The sequence below is a fragment of the Aristolochia californica genome, unplaced genomic scaffold, assembly GCF_029961685.1.
Source record: "Aristolochia californica isolate CCGP_79_NKW_82.1479 unplaced genomic scaffold, dmAriCali1.0.hap1 SCAF_9, whole genome shotgun sequence".
Taxonomy (NCBI): Eukaryota; Viridiplantae; Streptophyta; class Magnoliopsida; order Piperales; family Aristolochiaceae; genus Aristolochia; species Aristolochia californica.
Genome location: NW_027182290.1, coordinates 35,054,751 through 35,082,133, shown reverse-complemented (window position 1 = coordinate 35,082,133; position 27,383 = coordinate 35,054,751). Strand labels below are relative to the sequence as shown.

The window sequence follows — 27,383 nt, the reverse complement described above, 5'->3', positions numbered from 1 at the left end:
TCCAGCCTGGTGAGACTCATAGGGAAAAAGGTCCAAAGACCAAATTTGGATTGCTTCTCTTGGTTTAAGTTTTCAAGATTTTTCGAATTATAAATGAAAAGCAAGGAGTCTCATAAAAGCTCTCCGATTTTCTTTTCATGTTTATAATGTTTTTCTTTTTTTTTCCATCCACCTTTTTGTGGCCTATCCTTGGTTTTCTTGTGATTCTACTTTCATTTCGCTGTGTTTCGCATTTTCGGGTTCTGTACTGAAATGCAGGGCTATTTTGTGGAATCTGACGAGCAGTTCAGGACGAAAAATAAAACCTGCAACTGTCGAAGCATTGAAGAGAGAGAGTTGTACCTCCTGGTCAGAGCTCCGTTTTGCTTCGGAGGACTAGTTTTCTTCTTCCGACAGACACGTATATATAGCAAGCATACGAAGGATAAGAGTCTTTACAGATTGCGACTATTTATGAGATGACTGAATATAATGTACAAACCAAGTGAAAAATGTGATTGTTACAAGCGTCTAACTAGGATTTTGATATGAACTCAACATTTCTGATAAAACAAAAAGGATAGCCAAAGGAGACGAGAAACAGATTCCACATAAGTTAGCCATTAAGCCTCAGAGCTCAAGCTTCAACTCCTTCTCAAAAAGGTTATCTTTGTTTTCCCAGCCAAAATCTCAGCTCCAACTCTTCCTAGGCCTGAAAATTAAGAGGAAAGAATTGGGAGTTACCAATCCATCGACAGTGAACAGCGCTTTCTAGAGAGCCATAAATGAACTTTACCCTCCTAATAATCATATGTTCTTTAAAGAGTGTAGATGGTGTAAGTACTTCCGATTCTTTTGCTGTGATCGCCAGAAGCATGCGAGAGCTCCAAATGCACAGCTTGCCACCGCAATGGCTAATGCAGCCCCCACAGGTACTGCCACTGCATGAGCAGATGCTGCTATGTCCTCAGTTGCTGTTTCTCCACTCGAGGAATCACTAAGATCCTTGGACTTTGAAACAAGTGTTTTGCCATAGTAACTGACCAAAAACTTAAACACTTGATCTTCATCCCAATCAATTCCTACTGAGCCATTGGTTTCCTTGCTTGACGAGAGGTAACATGAAGAGCAAAGCTGTTTTGGTGGCCATATCATCTTTGGGAATTTTGGATCCCCAGTTCCAAGGTCTGCCTCTTCCTTCATTAGCCTCTTGTTAACTTCATTATGTGTAGCCCACAACCACAAGGTGAAGTCCCGTGTTGAGTTGAAGGGAACAGAAACACTTCAAGAAGAATAGAAATTACTCAATGAACGTTGCTCTTCAAGAGTTTTGGAACCGTCAATGAAAAATAGAGAAATAACTAGGTCAGCGTTTGACATCTTACCTGGAGCACATTTTGTAGAAATGTTGGCGACACTCCTCACAAATGAAGAAGTTCTGTACAAATTCACATATAGATGTGAATGTTAAATGACTCTCTCCATCCTCTATTCTAACAGATAGTGAATGTAAAAGGACCCACAAACCACAGCTGCAAAAGAAAACCCACTTTAATAGAAGAGGAAGCAACAAATGAACTTGATTCCAAATTCATTTGACGACTTTCTGACAAGATATAGCACTTTGGAAAGAATTCAAGTGCAAACAAACAATTACTTGGATGTGAAGTGGGATTTAAACAAGAAAACAAAGGCAATAAGCTGTACCACCTTCAAAAATGGACTGTGATTAGTTCATGCTCAAGTTGAGGGACATTTGCTGCTCCTTGGAAGGCTTTGTCATACTTGTTGAGTTTTAAACAATTTTTTTTTTTATATCCCCGTTGTTTATGTTAATACCAGTTTGCAACTATAGAAAATATTGTTCAACCACTCAAACCCTTAAAACAAAACAAAAAAAAAAAAAAATGTAACATGCTTGCTATTGAACTCCACCAGTCATTACAGGACGTAACTGCCTGCTGCTCCTGGGTATCAAAATTTGTTACAAAATTTGGTTATATGAAAGTGTCAAATCTGAATGGAATTGCTGTAGATTACTGAACAAGGAAAACAAGACTTCCCAAGGGGAAAACACAGGAAAGAGAATACATCCAATTAGATTACTGAAGCTACGCCAACTCCCCCAAAAATTTAAGAATAGTCTCATGTAGAAGCATGATAAGAAAGTTCTTGTACTTATTACTTGGGAAAAAGATCTCACGCTTACTACTTGGGAAAAGGCCCTCTAACTTTGCCTAATCATTTTGGGATAGACCTGGACCCAATTTTAACAAAATATCAAAAGTGGGTATGTGAAGGTACCTATCCCCCCAATATTGTCCATGTATAAAAGGTATAAGGGATCCACATATGAGCAATGGTGTAAGAATAGTCTCACATCATTTAAAAAAAAAAAAAAAAAGAATAGTCTCACATAAACCCACGATAAAAAAGATCTTGTGCTTATTATTTGGGAAGAGATTGTCAAACTTGACTCGTCATTTTGGGATGGATTTGGACCAAATTTTAGCACAATAACTAGCAGAAGTCAGGAAACCTAATAAAAAATCACAGGATGTTTTAACTTGAAAGCAATTTGGGAATCTCTTCCAATTCCGTATATTCTCTGACTTTTAAGACAACTAACCTGAGATGTGGAGCATGGACCTATTTTTTTACCCACTCCTCATGCAAAGCGTAAACAAATGACCGCAACCCAAGACATGGAGAAGATGCACATATGGGCCAGAGCATACACATTAGCTAAACAACATAAAAAAACAAGAACACAGATTTCACTTTGACATATTTAAAAGTTCAGCCATTGCCCACTAAGTTGGAAAACCTCTTCCAATCAATAAGCACAAAATCTTCCCAAGTGCAAACCGATGTAGGACAATTCTCCCAACACTTTTCATCTCATATAACCAGTCTGATTCATGCAGAACACTAGTAGAGGCATAGAATAGTGTGACATTTTTGTAACACCCACAGACATTGAATAATTAAACTAGTAAAATTTTATTTTAAAAAAGTATTAGTGTCACAACTGCTACTCTCTCCCACAAACCTTGAATAAACAGATCTTTACTAGATGGCATATTCATGTGCACACTAACGGGTATCTGATATCTTTGGTATGTATTCTCATCATCTGTCTTGGAATTGTGTGGTCATTGAATCACTTGTTACCATTGGGGAGTACGCAGGCCAGTAGCCTAAGCTTCACAGGCTACCAGGCACTCACCAGGTTCTCTGCTGTCCCATGGCAAGAAGTGCACTTTGCAATTACCACTTTTAATTGAACTTGTAAAAGTGGTGAAGGCCATTACTTGCCATTTAACATATTCATAAAACAGTCTTGCAAATGCTTGTAGCTGGAAAGCCTAGAACTTCCTAATGAAACAAAAAGAAATGGGAAATAAAGATTCTCATGCATAGTGTTTCCATTTACATTTCAAAACCTGAGCTTGAACATAAAATTTGATGGCATTCCACATCCAAGATATCTTGCATTTGCATGTCACTTACTCCTGGTTTTTAAAAACTAAGGTGATTCCATTACATTCTTAATCAGTCACCCTTCAAACTTTGACACTCGCAAGTCTGTCCGAGAATACATCTTTTTCTCCTTTCAAACAGATTTTCGGACCAAGTCAGAGTCATGGGAAAATTTCCTTTCTATCAGCTAGAGTAACCCTATTAATTGATTGTATTTGCCTTTTTTAAAAAAAATTCAAAGCCAGTGAAAGGATAAACTAATAAGGACAGTAACACGAAACCTCAAAAAGAAATGGACACAGCCGTTGGAGACTCAAGAGCATGCCGATACTATAAACAAAAATATCTCACCAATAAATTGCTAAATCATAAACAATACTAGCCTTTTCATTTTTAAAAAAAGAAACCTATACTTGTCTTTTCATTACACATGAAACTCGGACAGCAGAGCATGGTACAATAACAAAGGAGTAATGGGCAACAACTCCCAAACATGATAATAATGAATGAATTACATCTATAACTAAAACTGTTGAGCAACAAAATCATTAAGAAAAGAATTGGACAGCACGATTCTCTCATAAAAAAAAAGAAAATACACTTGCCTGTTCATTACACATGAAACTCAGACAGCAGATCATGGTACAATAACAAAGAAGTGACGGGCAACAACTCCCAAACTTGATAATAACCAGTGAACTACATCTAGAACTACTCAAGACTGTTGAGTAACAAAATCATTAAGTAAAGCATTGTACAGCACAATTCTCCTGCTAATAACACCAAAATTCCAAGAAAATGTACCGAAAAGGAAGTCATCATACCTAAAGCCCCTGGTGTCATTTTTGCTTCCTCGACAAAAGATCTGCAAAACTTAGCATGTTATATAATAAGAAATGCTCTTTGCCTGAAAAATGCATGCCATACATTTGCAATACTTTGCAAGTACCAAGAGGATGCACAGCTATTAACTATGGAAACAAAATGAGACAGGAAATACAAAATATGAAAACAAGCTTTTTGTTTCATAACCAGAAGTGCACTTCACCTGCAAAATATGAACCATGCATTTGCCATATTTTGCAAGTATCAAAAGAGGTTGTACAGCCAGTAATTATGGAACCAAAATGAGAAACAAGAAATACAAAAACAAGATCTTTTTGGCGGTGGTGGCATCGGTGGTAAAGTGCATGAGTGTAAGTGTGAGTGGTACAGACATGAAGTCGCATCAGAAATTTGAGATGTGCCAAAAGAATAGAGAAACACACCCAATATCCACGAGGAACATCTTTGCCACAAATCCTGAAACTCTTGAGCATATTCTTTTCAGGAGAGGGAGAAACTTCCTGTTGAGTTTCTGACAACAGATTTGAAGGCCAAAACTCATCCGAGTTTACAAGTATTTCTGCACTTCCCCTTCGACACCTGATGCATGATCCAGTATGAATATTGAGCATGGGGTGTAGATTACACATGGGAAGTATATTGAACAAACAATGGTTTCTGTAACCTTTTAGAAGGGTGATGAGCCACTAAGAGCTGCAGGAACTTTATAAGAGGGGCCCGAGTTTCATACTTAATCATCTGAAGCACATACAAGGTATGGTTAGAAACAGTCATCATCTAAGATATGAAAAAAGCCACAGATCAAGGCAAACTCTACCTTAGTTTCAACAATAATGTTAAATGCATTTGCTGTTGCTTCCTCAACATCATAGACAGCTCGAGCAATCTTAGAAATCATCAAATATAGAAGTTCCAGTCAAATTTCTCTAAATGATCAAATGTGTAATGAATTGGAAAAGAAAAGGATCTATGAAGAAAAGACCTGTCCAGGGTCCAAAGCATTCACTCTTAGCATATCTTCATTCTCATATTTCTTGTCTTCCAAGCTAAATGAACTGAAAAATAACAAACATTTAAGAAATTGTGGACACACACAATCCATTTGAAGCACATGAAGAGGTTAAAAAGTTCATATAACGGAAAATACAGGCTATTAAAAGAAAACCAAATAATGCAATCCATAGGCAATATCGCAACCCAATGAACAGAACTACCCAGTTAGCAAGCCTGCATTTGTTTGTCGATCATATTGTACAGTATTTCACCAACAGAGAACTTCCTTTCTTTTTCCTTGTCTCTTCTGCTCTAATCCAAACAGTGTCTCAAAAGGAAAAACTTTTTAATCTGTGGATGCACTAAGTAGTCCCACTTATAATGGAATAAAAGGCTATAAAATAATGACCAACAATGTTGGCTGCCAAGAAACTATTACATTAAAAATAGCCATTAACAGAAGTTCACGTCAATTAAAATAAACATGAAAGCAAAACAAAGGCATGAGTAAAAACAACTTGCCTGCGCATTTGCTTATTAATCCAGTTAAGCAAGCGTTCAGAGGTTCGTCCATCATCAATGTACAATATTTCACCTTTTTTATCTTCTGTGGGTTCCCATCCACCAGCAGCAAACTTAGAAGGGGGCCCCCAAAGAAGCATAGGATAGTGGCGAACTGAAAACCTATTACAAAGCTCTGTATTTGTCTGTCCTGCCACGCATTCAAACAAGATAGGGACTAATCACCAAATAGTAGATCTTGCAGCACGAGTTGAAGTATGAAAACTTAATGAAAGAAAAGAAAAGTAACAAAGAAGATACAAGAGAAATTTTATAGATAATACCAAATATATTTGTTACAATTGGATTTTGGTCCATCCCAAAATGAGTAGCCAAGTTAGGAGGTCATTTCTCAACTAACAATCACTGGATTTTTCTTAACATTTATGACTATCCCCTCTAAAACTATGAAGTTGGGTCCAAGGCTCATCCCAAAATGACTAGCCAACTTAGGAAACTTTTTTTCAACTAATAAATTCAAAATTTTTCAACTCACTAATCCATGTGGGACTATTCCTTAACACTCCCCCTCACGTGTAGGCCCTCTTTTGTGGCTCTACATGTTGATAATTTGGGTGGAGGCCCACATATGAGTACTTGCTTTGATACCATATGAAGTTGGGTCCAAGGCCCATCCCCAAATGACTAGCCACCTTCAAAAGTTTTTTTTCCCAACAAATAAACTTAAGATATTTGTACTCACTAAGCAATGTGAGACTATTCCTTAACAAAAACTCCCCCCTCACATCCAAGCTTACACAAACAGACAACAAGGTTGAGACATGAATGACATAAACAACTTACCAACTAAAAGGGGTAGAGATTGGGTCCTACAAAGCCGATATCCTAGTTTCATACTATGTTAAAGTTAGGTACAGGTCCATCCCAAAATGACTAGCCAAGTTAAAGGCCGTTTCTTAACTAATAACTATAGGATTATTTTAAAACTGATCCATGTGGGACTGTTCCCACTAACAATATTCTAACAAGCAATAGAACAAATATAGTAGGCAACCCAAAAACCCAGTTTTTTGTCCTTTTAGTTTCTTCTCCATTGCAATTTCTAGACAACTTGTTGGAACAACATCTTTTTGCAAATTTCTCCATTTTTTCTTTCCTTCTTTTGGAAGCTTTTTTATAATGTTCCAAAAAACATCCTTTCATTCATGTGTTAAAATTTCTTTCTCTTATTTGAGGGGAAGGGAGGAGTATTATTCTAATTTTTTTACTATAACAATACTCTTGATTAGGTTCATAAGAGAGGTGACTTCATTAAAAGTCAGTTGGTTTCTTGAAAGGAGACAGGGGAAGAAATTGTTGTAGGTTGCGATTATGGGTGTCTCATGAGTGTTTGGAAGGAGTGGAACAAATGAACCTTTATGTGGTGCACATCATTCAATTTTGGGTGGGGTGGAGGAAGGTGGATGGCATAAAATGTCATGCAGAGCATCCTATTTAGGCAAGCAAATTCATAAAGCCATCTACTAGTACTATAATAATGGAGAATTGGTCATGGATATTAATGAATGTACATTTATGGCTCCCACTGAGTGGTCCCTTCCCATAGGAGAATGGTTAATGTTGAAGAACAAGTATGGAAGAGCCTTACGTGACTCTCACAACAAGAAGTCTCATAGGAGATCTCATAGACGAATCTCAGTTAAAGGTGTATTAGTTATGTTAGTCTTCTATTTATGTTCAATTGTTAAATTATTCTAGGGCTTATCTTTTAGTGTTCAACTTTGGGTGTCACTGGGATAAGAGTAGTTTAATTGTAATTGGATTCTACTTGTTTCCTCTATTATAAATAAAGGCTCGTGTACTCAAATTACAAGAAGTTAGTGAAATTTTTCTCTTTTCCAAAATTCAACATGGTATCGAAGCAGGTTTTGTGAGTTGAATCGGTCAACCCACAAAGATAATGTGATTTTTTTCTGATCTATCATTTCTAGTAGTTTAGGTTCGTATTCTATCTCTCTTCTTTCATTTGTGTCCTAGTACCCGATGGTTTCTTGGCGCTCGCACCTTCATACTAAACTTTTCATATTGCAAATTATACATTGACGAAAATATCTTCGAGTTTACTTTCCAAAACAAAAAGAATTTTAGCAATCAAAGTTTTCTACAAAGAGAAATTGATATTTGAAGTAGAAAAGGTTAGACTAGAAAAGAGGTTTGAGCAACAACAGAAAACTTCGACTTTCAAGGCGTTTTATACCATCAAGAACGAAACTTTATATGCAGAATTATACATCAAAAGAAAGATCTGTAAGTCTATTGTCTTACATATCCAACCAATTCTCAATCTAAGTTTTCTAGAGGGAGATATCGGTCTCGGAAGAGTCAATGGTCATGCTGGCCAAAGAAGAAAGAGTACTTAGTTCTACTAGATTAAAGAGTCTAAAATCTGTCAGATTCTTTATCTCAAAAGAAGTATATTTAATGAAGAAAAATTATACTTGGATGAAATGTATCGAAGTCTAGTTTTATAAGGAGAAAAATTCATGACAATTTGATCTATATTTAAAGAGATATTCGCATTGGAGTTGGGAAGGGTCAAGCTACAGAACAAAAAAAAATCAAGAGGTCATAAAAGATTCAAGAATGAATCTTTATATCAATTTTGATATCAATTTAAAGCTCTTTGAGTCTAGTTTCTTGAGTAACAAACCGTTTGTGATTCTAAGCAATATTTTTGGAGATATCGATATCAAAAGTGTCAAAGGTAAGTTCTGTCAAAAATCTCTATTTTTTTCCTATTTTCTCTCCTACTATCTCTCCATGCATTGTCGTTACTTGAGTTTTTCTCCTAAAATCCGGGTTTTTTATTCAAATTTCTCTTCTAATCAGTGTTTTGGTCAAACTTAATCACTCTATGATGTGCTCATTCAAGGTACGCAATATCTTGCTTCAATGTTGCTTTCAGGTTTTGTGTTTTTGTTATTTGGTTATGTATCTTCGGCATATTTAACTCCAAAAAATTTTAGTCACCTCAAACAAGTTATACTTGGTCAAATTTATTAAATTCTACCATTATAATCTTCCTTAGTTTTCAAAATAAAAATAAAAATGTCATTCTGAAAGTATGAGTGTTGCATACTCGCCTCTTTCAGGTTAAAATTGTTTTCCTATAGTATTTCTTCAATTTATCATCTTGTATTTTTATCATTTCGACAATGCCTAAACCCAATACCTAAAAAGTATAAGAGTGTGCCCAACATCCAGCTTAAGTCAAGTCTTTTGTTCATCAATCAAGAAGTGATTTGTGTTTGAGCTACCCTCAAAAAATGAGTAGTCTTTTTATTATGCACTAAAGTTGAACAGTTTTTCCGCCTTTAAAATTGAGCAGAATATGTTTTAGACTATGACCATTTTGACTCGTGTATAAAACTTTGTCGTACGGTTAGAAGTATTTTTTTTCCCACATTATGTTTTGTCCAAGCTAGGTCTATATGTCATTTTTTATCCCCAACTTGAGGGGGAGAAGTAGAAGAAGTACACGAAAGAGTTATTTTGTTCCACATGCTGTGGTGATTTTTATGTGACCAAAATATTCAAGGGGGAGAACAAAAGATGAAGACTTTGGATCTATGAAAAAAATTTAGCCAATGAAGATTGAAGACCAAGAATCCTTTTCATTACAAGCTGAAGTTATAAACTCCAGTTTGAGGGGGAGTGTTGAAGAACAAGTATGAAAGAATCTTACGTGACTCTCACAACAATAAGCCTTATAAGAGCCAAAACTAATATAGTAGAGTCTATGAGGAGTCTCACAGAATAGTTTCACTATAAGGTGTTTTAGTTATGTTAGTCTTCTATTTATGTTTAGTTGTTCAATTGTTCTAGGACTTATCTTTTAGTGTAACTTTGGGTGTATCTGGGATAAGGGTAGTTTAATTGTAATTGAATTCTACTTGTTTCCTCTATTATAAATAGATGCTCATGTACTCAAACTATAACAAATTAGTGAAATTTTTCTCTTTTCCAGAAATTCAACAGTTAAAACTCGATGATGATGGCAATTGAAAGCTATGTCCTTCTCCAAAGACTTCACATTTACATTGGTCAGTTCATTGCATTACTCATGGTTGAAGGGTATTCGGCTATCATCATCAACTAGGTTCTGGGAAGATATTTCCTCTAGTGCACTTCAAGTAGCTCTTTGATGTGGTAGAGATCATATGCCATAGCCTAAACATCTCTTAGGTTCATACCCTAAGAATCAGCAAACGACGTTTGCTGATTCTTAAGCTAGAAATGAGACCTCTCAGAAACACCTTGGTGAGGGGAATGAATTGCCACATGAGCGGCTTTGCCTTTGCTTTTGTATTTTGTTGTGTATGATTTTAGTTTCATTCCCAGATTGGTGTACATTTCTCCTTCTGGAATTTCATCTATAATAAAACTTCCTTCTCATTGTTTTCAGATACTCCCAAGCATGTAATTTTTAGTAGGACTTAGGTTAGATGATAATTTAGATTGCACTTTTCTTATTCAAACACACTCAAAAGTGAAGAATTTCACCATAAAGAGTAGCATATAAGGATAACTTTCATAATAGTTACCAAATTATAAAAAAAAAAAAATAAAGGAGACAAATTTCATAAGTTAGAAAGAACAGGACATGGAATTATTCTGTATCATCCTTTCCTCGTATCACTGTCTTCATTTCCAATAAGGGAAAGTTAAAAGAAGAATGAACATCCAAAGGATGTCAAGGTAGTAGGAATATCCTACATCACAAATGACAGAAGCAAGAGAAAGCAACATAAATTTAATTTGTCCCTACAATCTGGTTATTAGCCAAAAATATATTTAATAAAAAAGCATGAGACCAAATTAATTTTCATGTTCTTTTAAAATAGTGTCCTGCTCCACCAAAAATAATTAGCCAAGTTAGGTCCATTTTCCAACTAATAAACTTAAGATCATACAAACCCCTAACCAATGAGATCATTCACCTCCTAATGACTTGTTTCACATACTCAAATAAAGAGCCTGGGATGCACATAAATTCAGGAACTTGAGATAAGAGCTTCCCACCCTTCAATATGTTCTTTGAAAAGACATAACTAAAATTTCACAGCAAGAATCAACCACATACCATACAAGGACAATTTCCTAAGATGTTAATGGCGATGTCATGTGGTTTAGCTAAAATTTACTGAATTGGTGTCACAGGATGGCTCAGATCTTCTGGACTCATGTCTGTCAATGGTGAGGCAGACAGTTTAGCTAAGAGGGTGGGTTCCAAACTCCAACACCTCACTGTGAAGAAGAAACTAGATTGTCACCATTTATCACCATTTATACCCATGAAGGAAATGATGACTCTCATTTGCAAGCTCAAGATGATTATCTTGGATTAAGGACCAAGAGCAATACTACCTGTATTAAGCCCACTTTCTACGTTTTATATACACTAATCTTCTACCAATTATTTGATAAACATAAAGCATTGAATTCCATTAAATGCTCAAACTGAAAAATAAGTGAATTGATGCACTCAGACCAGTCAAAACTTTAAAGCATTAAATTAAAACAGTATTAGATACTATACCGTCAAAGCACAGTCCACTCTGGCCATGAATATTATCCCAGGGTGCACAGCATCAGGTCCATTGAAAAGTCTTGCAACTGTTTCATATTGAGGCTGCATCATATGCGCAAGTGAAGAAGATTACTCACTCGATGAACACACAGATAGAAGTAAGCAGATGTAACATACAATACCTTATAATTTCTACAAGCTGGACACCTGTAAATCCCAGCAGAAGAAAAAGGAACGTGGTCAGAACCAAAACAAGATGTGATTAAGATACAAAAGATTAACTAGGCATCTGATAGAACACTAATTAGCCAAGGTAGGAGGGTTTATGTATTAACAGCAAAAGAAAAAAAAACAACTATGAAAACATCAATAAAAGAAAATAATATCAGGTAAGTCTTTTTACGCCACGTTCTTTTCTTTTGAACCTCTCCTGTTTTTTTCTGTTTAAACTCTTTCTATATGCAAGAATAATCATTTCCAAATGCATCACAACTCGCATGAACAATAAAGAAGTTAAGACACCTATCGATAACTAATGGAGAGTGTCATGACTGCAAGAGATGGTGCTCAATGTAGACATCATGGATCTCTTCCATACATTGGATAGATATCTGCAAACTCCTTTTTTTTAAAAAGATCTGTATTCACATAAACTAATCCCTATAAATTAATCAAAATTATGAACGAGTTGACTTAATGGGCCAAACCAAGTGAAGCCAATGTATTAAGCATTCTTACCTGAAGCACATCAAAATTTTGGAACTAGTCATGGTATTGCTCCATACAAGGTTGCACAGATTCATGTTGCATTGAGAAAGGAAGGTGAGAACATTGTCTATGGATTCAAAAGCAGCTTTTTGTATATGCTAAATTATGGGAGTTTCAACATACATCCATTCATTTGATCTAATATCATAAGGAGATTTCAAAGTTCTGGATCTTCTTGAAAGATCTTTGGTGGTGATAAATCCAACTGTTTTTCTTTTTTTTTCTCTTCTTTTTTTCAGAACTACTACTCTCAGTTTCCATCCCATGATTGACATTGACTATTTCTTAGGATAAGATATGTACTGTTCACAAGTAAACCAAATCTCTAGCAACCATAAGCATCATGTGAAAGTGCTAAAAGTTATAGGACCAGCACTGCTCAAGAATAAAGATGCTCATGGAAAACCTGAATGTCAAACCTATTAAACAAAAGCAATGATAATCCAGCTCCCCTAAGAGAAAGTGTTTAGCTGATCAGATAAAATAATTCTTTGATCACTAGAGAAAGTGTTTAGCTGATCAGATAAAAATAATTCTTTGATCACTAAGTTAAAGTTGTTATCACGTTCTCTACGATTGGTACTCCATCACTTCCACAATATTTTGAGTTCGTTGTGCAACTGGTGGGTCATGCAGAAGGTTTTGTTCACCTTCAGCAAGCTTCTCATCCTTACCATGGTAATTATTTCTAAGATCTAAAGTCTCCTTCATAGTGCTCTACTTCTTAAGGACACTGACTCGCTCTCCCTCACCCTTCCCCTTCCCCTTCCATTTGTAAATAGCCCTAAAAAGATTAGAAGGATTTTCATGGTGTTCTAGCCTTCTATAATGCTCAGTTATGCAAAACAAAAAATTCAGGCACATCTTACTCTATAACCCAAAATCAGAAAGGTTCATCCTCAGAACCATAAGTCACGAACTGTTCAATAGCCATATGACAAAGTAAAATGGAACATTAATTTGTTCAGCTTGTTTGGTTGGTAAAGATCTAAGATAATTTATAGGGTCTTGCACTATTTTTGTCGATTTTCACTTTCCCTTAGCATGCTCTCCAAAGCCTAATGCAACCCAGTGGCTGAATTTGAACACAATTGGCCGCTTGACGCACTTACTTCATATCAGCCATTGCCTGTTCACTGGCCCAGTGTATCTCAAGAAAGTGTCTTAATCATGCTGCAGATTATCCAAAAACTTAGGTCTGTGAAGAGAACTGAGTGCTGTAAATCTTATTTCACTACATGTGGTTTCCTTCTGTTGTTCGTTTGACGTCAGCTCGAGTAAGGAGAAGCATAACTGGTGCTGAGCCCCGATAGGCAATCCACCACCAACGACCCCAACCCAGTATGGAACGACCGGCTTTCGCCTAACTCACGCCGGTACAAAAGTTCATCGAGATTACTAACTAGCAATGGACCAATAGGGCCAAAGTTTGGCATAAGATCATCGATTTTCGGATCTGAGACAATAGTTCCACATTTTTAAGATATCGCCTAACTGAGGAACTACGACATCCAAAAACTTACTGGTCGTTTGTTAAATATAATTCAATATACTCACCACTGAGCGAAAAATTCAACGACAGCAAACGAGGCGGGAGATTCTTTGAGAACTTGATCGAAGCTTGAGCTATTCAGATCGACAGCAACATCAGGGAGATCAGGATCGTTGACGGCCCGAAGAATAGAACGCGATGAATGGGCGCCATCAAAGCTCACAAGCAGCAAAAAGAGCAGAATAAGGCGAGACATGGAATTAATATGAAAAAATGAGGACAGATCAGAGCTTTTTTCTGACCAAAAGAACAACACAGAAACAGTGTCGACGTGTTATAAGGAACAAGTTGATAAATCAGGTTATCAGAACCGCGACGAAAATGCTTAAAACTTAATCAACCTGCGTTTTGAAACGCTTTCAGAGAATAAAAACGGGAAAGGCATCCGTCTTCCTCTTTGTTGGGAGAGAAATGACGCAGCTGAGAGGCTTAGGGTCGTGCAATTGCACGTCGCGGTGCTTATGTTTTCTACAGCGAATGCTAACGTGAGCGGAAGGATGTTTGCACCGCGCTGCCTCTCCGACGGTAGAGTAGGTGCAGCCGTGCTAGAGTCTCGGTTTTCCTCAAGTTAGTTAGGTAATTAAAGGGAAAATAGTAAAAAAAAAAAATTATACAATTATTTATAATAAAAATAAAAATATTTATAATGTCTAAAAATAATAAAAATCATATGATAGCAATGTTTGTATATAAAAATTTACATAATTCAATGTGTTTTTTCTCCAAAATTACCACTATTTTATGTTATTTCCTATTATTTATGATTAAAAATGAATTTCTTAATGCTTTTATTGGCTAGCATTGGATGATATAAATTTTAGATAATCAATTCATGGATAATTGGTAAACAAAAAACAAAACAAATTTTTTATCAAACAAGACTATCCATTTCATCAATTTTAATTATTTTTTATAATAAAAATCTTCATTTAACAATCAAAAAATAAAATAATTATTAATCGAGTAAAATAAGATAGCTGGTTTTACTAAATCTGCCATTTACAACCAAAAAATTAAGGGAAGGCATTTTTACCCTTTTTAATATCAAGAAATTACTTTCATAAGAGCAAATGAAGAGAGTATTTTCTTTATCAGTTAGATATTCTAAAATTTCATTAATGATTAAATGCTGCAGCCAGTCGACCATTGGTGCGAGCGGAGTACATGGCTTCAGATAACGTGTGAAGCTTCAAACACAGGAAATGGCTTTAATGATCCCCGTATGGCCACGAATCCCTCTACCCTCTTCAATCCGCAGGAGCGTATGAGCCAGGAAAACGGGCTCGCCTCTTCTCTATGTTCCTGTGTTGTTGCCAAGAAAGAAGGAAATGTGGCAATTGCCCTACGCCTCTCTCTCTCTCTCTCTCTCATATATTTTTAACCACCTTCTGGTGTAGTTCGTTTGCGTAATTTTCCAAAAAAACAATTGAAGTTGGTAGACATGGTTAGAGGCCTAGTCTTCTGGGAGGGCCAATCTGAACTCATATTGGAGAGCAACTAGTTCAACAACCAATTTTGACAGTGACAGAGTAACAAGAGTATAAAGGGTGGAAACATAACGTGAAAGAGAAACCACCATGGATGAGCTTCTTCAGTCACTTTTGGCGTGCTTCCGCCCTCGGAATACAAGTGTGCAGGACAAGGAAGCCAAGATTCCAAGCAAATATCCTGTAACTGCACCGTAACTGACACAAATAGGCCATTCCTGCAAACAAGAACGGTACAAAGAAAGTTTACCATTTACTGAAACAAAAGAAAACACTTACTCTATATAACTATTTAATATTCAGGAGCTGGATAACATCTTTCAAACATATTAAAACAGCCGAGTAACATTGCACAAACTTGGGTAGTAAAATAAGGAGAAACTTGGAAATAACTTTACTCGTCATGCTCTTGGCCTATCATCGGCAACACAGACCAAAGATTGCTTGTGGAACACTCCAGCCAACAGTAGCTTTCCTTAATTATTTAGTTTAACAGAAAACTGCTTCTAAATTTTCAAAAATAGATAATCTACGTTTAGGTTACTAGAACAGTTTTAGGTAAGAAGACGACTCGCCTACTTCAGTTGCTTATATGTGAGGAAAGCTCATGCCAAAAAAAATTTCTTTTTTTTTTTTTTTGGAAAACGAAATGAGCCTTATGAGAGAAGAACTTAAGATGCAGCTACTTTAGGATGCACCTGCCATGGCCTTTCCCAGTCTAGTGGCATAGGCCAAGCCCCGAACCAAGCGCCAATAACAGCTCCATGTGCCGGTAGGCTAATCATATGGTCCACACTTCCAGTAATCCTGTGACATAAACAGGCTAGTCATATTCAGTCACAAACTCACAGTAAAGAACTTCATGCCAGTATTATAATGATATTTTTAGATGCTTTGGCCAATCAAACTGATTTAAGCTATTCTCAATAATTGGTAGTAGCAATATCGGTGACACATTTAAGATATTCCTAGTGAGCAGACAAAAGTAAAAATGCCACTTACATGTGTGGTCCACTCGTACAAGCTAATCAATAGCATCCATGGTAGTGGTACTCATATTAACTCAACTACATTCTCAGAATCGATACTCTCTTCAAGTTTATTTGCAAGTGTTACTCGTGTATTGACTCAACTACATTCTTAGAATTGATACTTACTTCGAATCTGCAAATAAACGTTGCCAGTCCGGCCATGATGAACCAAAAACAGTGGCTGAAGGGACAACCTGTGGAAACATGGTCAAAATTATGTAACACATCTCATCGAACCCTAAGAATATGGTTGTATACACCAAAACCAAATGACAACACAAATACCACAAGTGAACAGAATATCACTACCCATGAGGAAAACAACCTTACACCAGTGCTATAACTGTAGTTACTCATGTCATTAGAGCTAAAGGAAACGACAATTAGTAAACATTCTAATCCATCCCAAGAAAATATGTTCTGACCATTGAATTCAAAGGCATTTTAAGAACATATATACCTAAACTTAAGCATGATTCAAGAGCAAACTGTGAAGTCTGTTAATGAGCATTTGAGATGAGAATAATGGGTCTATCGCCTCATATATTCCATCTAAACACGTCTAGAAAGGTACCTAAGGGCATGGTTTGCTGCCCAAGGGTTTGGTCAATTTACATCAAACATGAATTACATGCATTTGCATCACTTACATGTGGATATCCTATATATATATGTAATCCCCTCGAGTCCAACTTGTCAGCATGATGTGTAATTTTTATTTCTTGTTTTTACAATAATTTGAAACTTAGAAATTAAATGGTCCACATGGCATCCAGAGAAAAATTAGGAAAAGAAGTCCACGTAGATCAATAGATTATTGAGATTCTCACTCATACTTAATTTTAAAAAAAATAGATTATTGAGATAAAAATAAGAATTTTATTCCTATGATTTATTTTCTACATATAAGAATCAGCCCAAGTTCTTCTAGTAAAATTAGGAAATTAATTCAAGTGAAACACGCTAAAGTAATCATCCCTGAGATGCTCAGATAAACTAACATGCTAATGAAATCATATAGATGCATTCATAACAGCTAAGGTGCAGGTTACGTATTTGACTATATGGTGCTTAAATGGTAAATAGTCCTTGACTGATATGGTGAAATCTGTCTCTAAATAAGACACTCTATTAGAGATAAAAAAAAAAAAATCCAAACTCATCTAAAATTTCTTACCTAATAAATATAATACAATTATTAATGTACGAAAACTGTAGCTAAATAGTGGATCCATGGTTTGCATGGGTCACACAAACTAGCTAAACTAGAATAACCACCAGTTTATAACAAATTCCAATGCATAAAATACGGAAAAAAAATAGGAAGTGCACCCAAGCCAACTTGCAAAAGGTGTTCTATTTTTACTTACAGTGAACAGTGACATAAGAAAGGACCAATTAATAGTCTTTGTCAGATATCTGCATAGATTGCCAGGAGGAAGCTTTCAGAGAATGGCAAAATCATGATATACAAGAAGGAAGTAATGAACCAAATCAGTATTCAATCTACATTTGGACTTAAAATGAACAAAGTAGTCTATCTTGTTAAGTGGCCAGCAGAAAAGAAAATCACTTACTCAGGCCCAACTGGTGCACCCAAAATGACAGCCCCAGATGCATTTAGCAATGCCCCTGCATGTAGAAAGATGATTGAATGCTTTGGAAAATTGAAACTATAAGAGCTTTGACAAAGTAAGGGGAAAATACCTCTATATAATCACTTCCCACCAGCCAAAAATAAGAAAAAATAAACTCCAAAATCAAAAGTTAAAATATTAAGACTAAATCATCAAAACGAAACAGTCCTACCTGCAGACAATCCTATAATACCCCTTCCGACTGCCTTCCAGTACTGCAAGATAAGAGCATGTTCTCTTAGAAAAGTCTCCTAGTTTTGTACTGTGATAGGTTAAAAAATTGGGAGTAAAAGATGAGAAAATTTCGAAAAGTAAAAAATTAGAAATTTAAAATTTAAAAACACTAACAGTAGAATTACCGAACAATTTTCTGGATCTTGCCGAAAGAAACTATAACCAAGAAGCACAATTGGGCATTCCACATTCTACATAAAGAAATTAAAAGAATAATAAATAAATAAAAACTAACGCATCCAATAAAGAATGTACAAAAAAATACATAGCCAGTTTCTTTACCCAGAGGACAAGGAGAGTTTTGACAGGATCAGATACAAGATTTGAGGAGTAATAAACGTGTGCAAGCCAGAATGCAGCTGCTAATGCAAAGCAGCACAGAAAATGCACAACAAAGACCTTTGGCAAAGGTGAACTGAAACTGTCTGAGGCTATCTTCTCTTCCACTTGAGGACTCATAGCAATCAGGATTTAGAGATCTCAAATTTCAAAATCTGCCTCCTCTGTAATCCTTGTTATATTTGTCCTGTGATCATATAGTTCTCCAAAGACTCGATAACCTGTTGGGGGAAATTCGGAAAATCTGAAAATTAGTCAAAAGGACATACACAGCAAACACTAAGGCATTAACTCAATCCACACTTGCCATAAGCCTATCTATGGCTAAAGTAAATTGTAAGCATTTTATGATGAACTAACAACCATTCCAAGTGCTGGATAAAATGACATCTCTCTAAAACCTTTGCAGGAACTTTCAAAAGATTGAAATTAAAAAAAAACGCCCTCAGATATCTTGAATAGAATCAAGCACACTGTTGAGTTTTTATTCCACGTACTCTACATCGTCAACTATGATGCTGATGATGGTAAGATTGAAGTTTCAAACAGCTTTTGACCTGACACAACCCTCTTAGTTTCTACAGGCTTGGACCACCAAAATAAGCATTGAAATGGCAGAACCAACTAATCATGGAAGTTATGAATTTTGAAATAATAAAATAAAAGACTTTGAACCAATCCACACATAGTCAAGCATTAAGTATACAATTTGCATAGAACACCAGCAAATTCCTGTAAGAATCTAGAAATCAAGCCATACTTTTTAAACTATAACTTAAGAAAACTACTACACAATTATTTATTGCTCAAAAGTAACTTGATCAGGACAAGGTGGCCAGGCAAATGGTTATTTCTTTTGGATGATAATGCTTCTATTTTAAAATTGTACAAGAATTTTTCATACAACAAAAACAATGAAATTTTTTATCCAAAAAAATAAAGCAACGAAAATTTACTCATCTAGTAGGTTCTGTTACAGACAAATACAAATACACTCAAGCACAATGCTGCAGTCATTTACCCAAAGAATGCAAACCCCTGCAACCAACTGACAGGATATGGGCAAGACATAGCTGACACTTTCTCATCAGATAAGCCAGTGGGCTAGTAAGGAAAGCCTATAACAATAGATAGTACGGTAAGGCCTATAATTTGAACCATAACAGAACTTTTACCCTCAGGCCTTTTCCTTGTCATTCTCTAAGTTACTTCAAAAGTTGAAAGGTCCGGTTATGCTCTTCATTGCAGAAGAATATTTTGTGACGAAACTTGCCATTCTTCACTAATTTTTGCTTAGTTTATTTTCCTTTTTCTAAAAATCTATGCATTTCAAGAACTTGAAGACATTTCTCATAGAAGAGTCTGACTTTGCCTACATGAAGGATGCAGGGAGCTGCAATTCCAGAATAACTTGGGAAAAGCACATGCAGCTTTAAAAAAAAAAAAATCACCTGAAGCTTATCTTTTTCTCCTTTTTTCTCAGAGCATAAAACCAACTAAGATAGACACTGCATACAAATCATCCTCCAATTCCTTCCATCACTTGTTGCCACAAGTCTTCACCCAATACTTGCACAGATTCATGTTACGCCTTCCTCTATTTCTTGCCAGTCTATCAATCGCCACTTATAAGACCCCATACACTAGGTCTGCATAAAAAATCAAATTATCTCCAGCAACTCCCTTTTATTTTGTTGTCACACTGCAAATCCTGTTCATCTCCATCTCCTTGGCACTTGCTCTCCTTTAATATTCTCAAAAGCTTCTTTATTACCAATAATCACCACAAGAACAAAAACCGTGACTAAAATGATGAAATCTGTTTTTGTCTCTCACCACGATCTTCCTCTCCATAACCTTTGAAACTAACTTAATGGCAGCATGGCAATCACTGCAGATCCTAATATTTTTCTTAATGCGGATGATAGAACTGGGTGAAGTATTTAAAAGTGCGAAGGCAAGAGCCAGTTTTTCACTATGGTACTGCAACTTGACCTCCCTCTCCTGGTCATCCACACACAAAAGCACATTACTTGTATCAGGAACATATCCGACTGACTTAATTTTCTCATATACACTCTCCCACATTTTATGTATCTTTTCAATCTGGGGGTGTGAGTCATCATTTGCCACAAACATGTGAAAGGAATTCTCAATCTCCACCCAACTACATGCAGGTTCTTTTTTTACTCCACTCTCTTTCATCATCTTTCTTACCATAGCTGCTTCCTTCCATCTTCCTTGTGATGCATAAATATTTGCAAGTATCACATGAGGACCTGAGTCATAAGGATCAAGCTCAAAAACACGTTCAGCTGCAATCTTACCCAACTCCATATTGCCATGCATCCGACAAGCACCTAAAAGAGCCCCCCAAATGGCAGCTGCAGGCTCAATTGGCATTTCTCTTATGAATCTTTCAGCTCTTCCAAGATGTCCAGCTCGGCCAAGAAGGTCAACAATAGTTACATAGTGATCAACTTTGGGTTCGACCTTATACTCCATCATCAATTGAAAGTAGCGCTGTCCTTCACTCAGTAAGCCACCATGACTACAAGCATTAAGAATGCAAAGAAAACTAATTTCATTTGGTTTAATCCCTCTCCTTAACATTTCTTCAAACCTTTGTATGGTTTCCTTGCCAAGCCCATGTTGAGCACATGCAGTAAGTATTGTATTCCAAGTAACCACATCGCTTTTGTCCAACCTATCAAAAACCTTTCTTGCATCCTCAACACTACCAGACTTTGCATACATGTCAAGAAGTGTATTTCCCACAAAAGCAATAAGCTTTTCACCTGATTTTATCATATGGGCATGGATCCATTTCCCCTGTTCTAATGCTCCCATACAAGCACAAGCACTGAAAATGCTAGAATAAGTGAAGCGCGTAGGTTTAAAATTTGCTCTTTGCATCACCAAGAATAGCTTTAGAGCATCCTCTCCCTCACCCTTCCGAGCATAACAAGCAATTAAGGCATTCCAAGAAACTTCATTCTTAGAGACCAGCCCATCAAAGACTAAATGAGCTTCACTTATGTCATCATGCCTCGCATACATGTCCAACAAAGCACTCCCCACATAGACATCCAAATCAAAGCCATATTTAATACAAAATGCATGAACTTGTCTTCCCTGTCTGTTGCTTGGAGCAGCTCCACATGCCTTGAAAAGACTGGCAAAGGTGAACTGATTTGGTTTCAAACCCACTGAGAGCATTTTTGGAAACAATGTAATAGCCTCTTCAGGTTTATCATTCTGAGCATAACCTGTAATTAAAGCTGTCCATGTTACCATGTCCGTGTATGGCATCTTGTCAAAGGTCTTTTGAGCATCTGCCAAACAACCACATTTTGCATACATGTGAAGGATAGTGTTCCAGAGGAAAAGATCAGATTTGAACTTAGAACTGACTATGTGGGTATGGACAACTTTGCCCTCTTTTAGTTTCCTCAGGTGAGTGCACTTTTTTAGCAATCTATTGTATATCTCGAGGTTGGGTTCAAGTGACCCTTGGTCAATTAGGTCAAGAACATGAAGTCCTGTCCTTAAATTGGAACCAACACTATGACGAAGGAGATCTTTGTCTTGAATGATCAGCAACATGGTATCTTCTACATCTTCATCCAAGTCCGTGAAGGTGGGCTCAGTAGCAGATGTCGTAAATTGGAAAGATACGAGAGTAATGATAGGTTTGATGATTTGAGCGAATTTTGTGGAGAGAGAACAGACGTAGACAAGCTTCTTCATAGATACAATCTGGAGGGAAAATCAAACTCAAAGAGCTCGTGGCGCTTGGTTCTCACTCTGTCACAGAGCAACCAAGAAAATCAGTCCCTCCAGAACCTGACTTCATCATCTAATTCCACGCCATGGGAAAGTGCTTCCCTGGTGAAAGAAATAGTAAATGAGAATTCAAACATCCAAGAACATTTGCATTCTTTAAGGCTATATATGTACACTACCTCTCTACAAATTTTACATAATAAAAACTAGTTAAAATATTCATTTCATTAAGCTCACAAAATGTAAGACATATTTTTACTCTCTCCTCCAACAGACTTTAAAAGTAATCTTAAATGATATTTTTCTATTTTAATTTCAATTGATTTTATAATAACTAAATTTAAAAAATACTAAGAACTTTAGATACATGTGTTTCCCAGAAGGTGTGTCATTCAGAGGGAGGAAAGACACATTATTCCTAGACACTCACATTAGCATAATGTGGGTTTCTAATATCTCTTTTATAATAATTTTGTTTGCAGAAAATAAGAATAACAAGGGGAAAAGGCTAACTGATTTCTTGACATGAATTGGGAACAACACTGCACTTAAAGACCATGAGTTTTTAAGATTCTCTGATGATCGAACATGCTTTCTCTATAGTCCATATTGCCAACCAAGCAACATCATTAACTATCTAAAATTTTATCTTTTAAAAAAAACTTCAAAATCGAATATAAAGTTAGTTTTGTATGCTTGTGATATGTGTAGCAAGTTGGTACTAGTAGTAATATTTGAATCTGAATCCTCTCATCACGCTAAATGAACATTATTTCAGCTCCATTGATTATAAAGACCTATAGCAGATAAATCTTCTATTCAACAGTTAAAAAATATTTCTGAGAGCGATGAGGGAACGACAGCGATGAGAGAGCGAGAGTGGGGAGCCCTCCGATCTGGATGCAAAGACAACCACAAGGATGGTGATTGACAAGACCATCCCATCCTCACTGAAGAGTAAGCAGGACTCACCCTCACCCCAGGGTTGCATTGCTGGCCCAAGAGGTGAGATGGAAGGTAGTTTGCAACAGAAGATGAAGACCAAAATCATGATACCCTTCCTTCGCTTTAGAGACAACAATAGGCGGGTGTTCGTGGATGTAATCACCTTCACAGCAACTCCAACAGTCAAGATCACCATCAAATCAACAAGCCACTCCGGGTTCATCAGACTTCTTATTGTGGCCCTTGAATCCACTAAATTGCAGCTCTGAAAATCCATAGAGGATAACATCTGCACCAAGCTGAGAATTGGTGGGGACTCCGTCTTAAGGTTCCACTCACAACAATGAAGGCATTGATGTGGTCGAGATCAGAGAAACCAGGGGAAGACAGAGCATAGCCTGCATCATCCTGCCTCTAACGGACAGTCTTGGCTTCGATGGAGCCAAATGTATTGATTCACACAAGAAAATCTAGAGTGACCACCAACAGAGAAACTGACCCACCCACTCATCAACCACAAACCACAAATCCCTCCCACCGCCACCCCTTCTCTTCCATGACCTTAGCCCCAGATCTGTAACGGTAGCTCAATGTGGCAGAGGATTGGCTGTCGGGTGAGTCTGCATGGTCATCATTGGCCATGAAAAGATGATGGTGGTGGTGGACCCCAGACAATCCAAGAACACGATAGCTGGGTCCCACAGACTTGGCAGACTGGGCCCGCTCTAATGCCTTCCCCACCTCAGGGAGGTTGCCTTCCTTGGGCTGATGCGTTTCCTCTTCATCCTTGCTTCAAAAACAGACCACAAGACAATCCTCGACTGCAGGGACATGGGCCTTGGGCAGCCTTTCATTTCCCTGCAACCTTGGAGACTATCTGACAATGAGCTCCCAGCACATTGGTTTGTCAGCATACACGTTCCAATAGAAATCCGGAATGAAAGCACCATTCACACCACTGCTGAAACTGTCAGTACCATAGTAAAAATTGACCTCAACACCTTTGAAGGAAGACAACTCAGCACAGTTTGATGAACAACATACCTCTGATCCCACTATGATGAAAAACATACATTCGACGATTTCAATTTGAAAGACATCACCATTGAAACCAAAGGTCAGTTTTTCGCGGTTTGCAACGAGAGGTTCACAGCCAAACATGATCACTAGGATGCCAATGATGACTGGCTGGCAATCTCAACTGAAAGGAGCAGAGCAAGCAACAATGCCAGGGCCAATGACCAGACTCACCAAACCAGTCAGGAGCTTCTGAGTTGCATCCAAGTCCCCGAGTCGAATCATCATGCTCAAGGTGAAGAATCGGCCATCCTTGTGGCACTGTGTCCAAGGACAGCAACATATGTAATGCTCACCTGACAGACCTAACCTCTCTGCCCCATCACTTCGGAAAGTATTCATTCCTCAATAATATTTAAATCCCAAGGCATGGACTCAGATGTATGTAATGCTTTGGAGAATAGTTTACAGAAGATATGCAGGGCACTTTGCCTCGCCATCTAGTCTATTTAAGAGGATAGCAAAGTGCCAGCTTATGACATTGAACACAGAAAATGGAATTTCTTGACTTGCAAGAACAAACCATGTTTTGAAACCACACAACCCATTAACAAAGAGTTAGAAAACTTAATGTGTGACATCCATAGTTTCACAACATCACTAGGAAAAGAAGCTAAAGAAATTCAAAGTGGGGGCCATGATGATCGGGGTTTAGGCCAAATGATTGATGAATTCTTAGTATCTGTTGATAACGTATCATCCAGCAAGTCGGGTGTGGTTAACTTTATAAATGAATTGTCCTCTGTTTTGGCGAAAGCCACTGAACTGAACTTAAGGTAAGCCAACCTTTACCAAACAAAAGAAAGATTTTCAAGTGATTTTCCCTGTGTTTCTAACTGCATTTCTGATCCTGAAATGATTCAAGACAGGCGTCTGCAGCCCAGCTTTGAACTGAAAGCCAAGCTTTGAAAATGCTCAAAGGAGGAGAATGAACAGCTGAAATTAGAGATAGATAACTTGGCAATTGACCTGGTCAGTTGACATGCGAGTTCGGAGCAGAGCAGAATTCAATTAGATGAAACAGAGAAACTTGTGAAAGAACTCAGGTCTCAGTTAGCTTCGAATAAGAATCAAACAGCTTGGCAGAACAGAAACCCCGTTGAAATGTATTCTGGACACAAAATGCTCCAAGGCGTTAAGTGCAAAGGCACTGCTTCGGACATGAATACAGCGTCCCACTGAAGCTGCCCACCTTATAGCCCTTTTGGGATCTAATCTCTCAAATACATAACGAATTCTTCCGAGGTCTAAAGTCTTTGGCACCATAAGTGATAAAAAATAAAGAAAGTAACCTCCAAACGAATTCTAACAGGACAAATAAAAGCTGCAAATTCCAACGGTGGAGACCGATACAATTTAAGTATTAGACACGATAAAATAAACGGGTCGCTCACCTTAGTCTGATGAACCGATTATTCTGAGAGATGAGAAAGTGATCCTTGTACAAGAGGTCACGGCCGTAGAAACGAAGTGAATGGCAAAACTGGTGACGGTATAGTTAGGGCTTCCGCATATTTTTGCAACCGTTTCCGATGGGGAGAAAAGAAAACTGGTTTTGTGATGGTTTCGGTTGTTTGTTGAACAAGCAGGAGACTGGGAAATATTTTGATGTCTTAAAAACCAGGCATAAACGCTGGAACTTCGTTCAAAACTTCAAACGAAAAAAAACTTTTTTCTTAGCTTCCCTATCGGGCACAAACGCATCCTGGGTGTTAATATGCTTAAATTTGTTTTACAGGAAATTTGCAGGCATATGAAATTTTAAAATATTTAAAAAATATAAATATTATAAAATTAATATAAAAACTGAAATTCCTAAATAAAAGTTTAAGTAATGTATATTAATGTTAGTATAATTAATTAAAAACATCAATTGATATAAATATCAATTAAGTAAAGGCATACATGTTCTACAATTCTATCGCATTACTGAACCTTTTATGGTAAGTTATTTTTATTTAACTTATTAGTAATTTTTATTAATTAATTAATTAATATTTAATGATAATAGTTAATCATTTAGATGAAATCCTTAATAAATTAAATAGTATTAAATAAATATGAAATTAAACTTATAGTTATTTGATTATATTAAGTTAGATAAGTATGCAGGAAAATCTAATTTAAATTAACTTTATGTTATTATATTTTGTCAACATAAAAAAGGATTAGTTTGTGAAGCGGCGTGACCATAAGTATAATAATAATGAAAGTTACAAAATTTCAAATGATGTGAGGTACTATCCTAAACTTGTCTTGTGATTCGATCTCTACAGGCGAATTTGAATCAAGACTTGAATGACTTGATGGGTAAAATGCAACCTCACTTGTTGAATAGCTCTAATTTTATAACTAATCTCTAATTGGTATTTGAGGAGGAAATTATTGAGAATGTTTGTCTTTAAGATCATCATTGAAATAGTTAACACTAAAGTACTAATGATGTGTGTTAAAATACATTATTCAGCTCAATAAGTCCCCCAAAAAATTCTCCAGTAGCATATCCATTTAAGTGGCAAGAGATTGTTCAAACAACCTTATACAACAAAAGGGAACAACAGATCATGTTAAGAATATTATTCAACAGGCCTAGCAAGAGAAAAAATCATTTTTACAGGAGAAGAAATAAGTCAATCCAAAAAAAACTAAAAAAATAAAATGGGTTAAAAAATGATCAAATGAAGTATTAAAGGCTAAAGTAGTCAAACTCATGCATAGCTGTCAGAAGTAAAATGACAAATTCAATTGTGAAGGATTCAAATTCACACATGGATTCAAACCCATTAAGGAGCAGAAGTCTAAGGAGTCCACCCTAAGGGACAGTTCAACTACAAAATCATACTGTTGGAAGGAATGGATTCTAATCATTGGCATAAGATTTGAAACCTTGCTGCAAAATTTAAAATTTTAAGAATTTGAAAAGTATATTTAGAAGATCCGAACTTGTATAGCTTTATACCTCAATCATGGAGAATTTTGATTTCAGACATCAATTAACATGTTTTACAATCAAGATCAATTTCTAGTTTTAAGGATTTTTATGCTTACTTATTATTAAAATAGTAGTATAATATTTATAATCTTCACAACAATACTATTTTTTAGTAGAAAATA

The 27,383-nt window shown here is 36.5% G+C and overlaps 3 protein-coding genes across 5 annotated transcripts; all 3 read right to left on the bottom strand.

Moving 5' to 3' along the window:
• Positions 1-433: 433 nt before the first annotated feature.
• On the bottom strand, positions 434-14,145 carry LOC137940026 (sulfhydryl oxidase 2). 2 transcript variants are annotated; one of them, XM_068784925.1, is made up of 12 exons: positions 13,739-14,145; positions 11,596-11,620; positions 11,423-11,515; positions 5,824-6,008; positions 5,291-5,363; positions 5,126-5,194; positions 4,973-5,046; positions 4,731-4,887; positions 4,287-4,327; positions 1,365-1,511; positions 776-1,261; positions 434-691 (listed from the first exon to the last, which is right to left on the bottom strand). In XM_068784925.1, exons 1-11 carry the CDS (start codon positions 13,927-13,929, stop codon positions 787-789), a joined length of 1,530 nt encoding a protein of 509 aa, XP_068641026.1. In that variant the 5' UTR covers positions 13,930-14,145; the 3' UTR covers positions 434-691; positions 776-786. The 2 variants fall into 2 exon arrangements, with proteins under 2 accessions (XP_068641026.1, XP_068641027.1); XM_068784926.1 differs by having other exon boundaries at positions 824-1,261.
• A 1,033-nt stretch (positions 14,146-15,178) lies between these two features.
• Positions 15,179-18,590, bottom strand: LOC137940027 (PIGF/3-ketodihydrosphingosine reductase fusion protein-like). The gene is made up of 8 exons (XM_068784927.1): positions 18,405-18,590; positions 18,248-18,313; positions 18,061-18,103; positions 17,829-17,883; positions 17,622-17,670; positions 16,378-16,445; positions 15,919-16,027; positions 15,179-15,438 (listed from the first exon to the last, which is right to left on the bottom strand). Exons 1-8 carry the CDS (start codon positions 18,579-18,581, stop codon positions 15,325-15,327), a joined length of 681 nt encoding a protein of 226 aa, XP_068641028.1. The 5' UTR covers positions 18,582-18,590; the 3' UTR covers positions 15,179-15,324.
• A 20-nt stretch (positions 18,591-18,610) lies between these two features.
• On the bottom strand, positions 18,611-25,748 carry LOC137940024 (pentatricopeptide repeat-containing protein At3g24000, mitochondrial-like). 2 transcript variants are annotated; one of them, XM_068784923.1, is made up of 3 exons: positions 25,664-25,748; positions 19,913-22,349; positions 18,611-18,682 (listed from the first exon to the last, which is right to left on the bottom strand). In XM_068784923.1, exon 2 carries the CDS (start codon positions 22,209-22,211, stop codon positions 20,232-20,234), a length of 1,980 nt encoding a protein of 659 aa, XP_068641024.1. In that variant the 5' UTR covers positions 22,212-22,349; positions 25,664-25,748; the 3' UTR covers positions 18,611-18,682; positions 19,913-20,231. The 2 variants fall into 2 exon arrangements, with proteins under 2 accessions (XP_068641024.1, XP_068641025.1); XM_068784924.1 differs by lacking the exon at positions 25,664-25,748 and adding an exon at positions 23,356-23,660.
• Between the last annotated feature and the right edge of the window lie 1,635 nt (positions 25,749-27,383).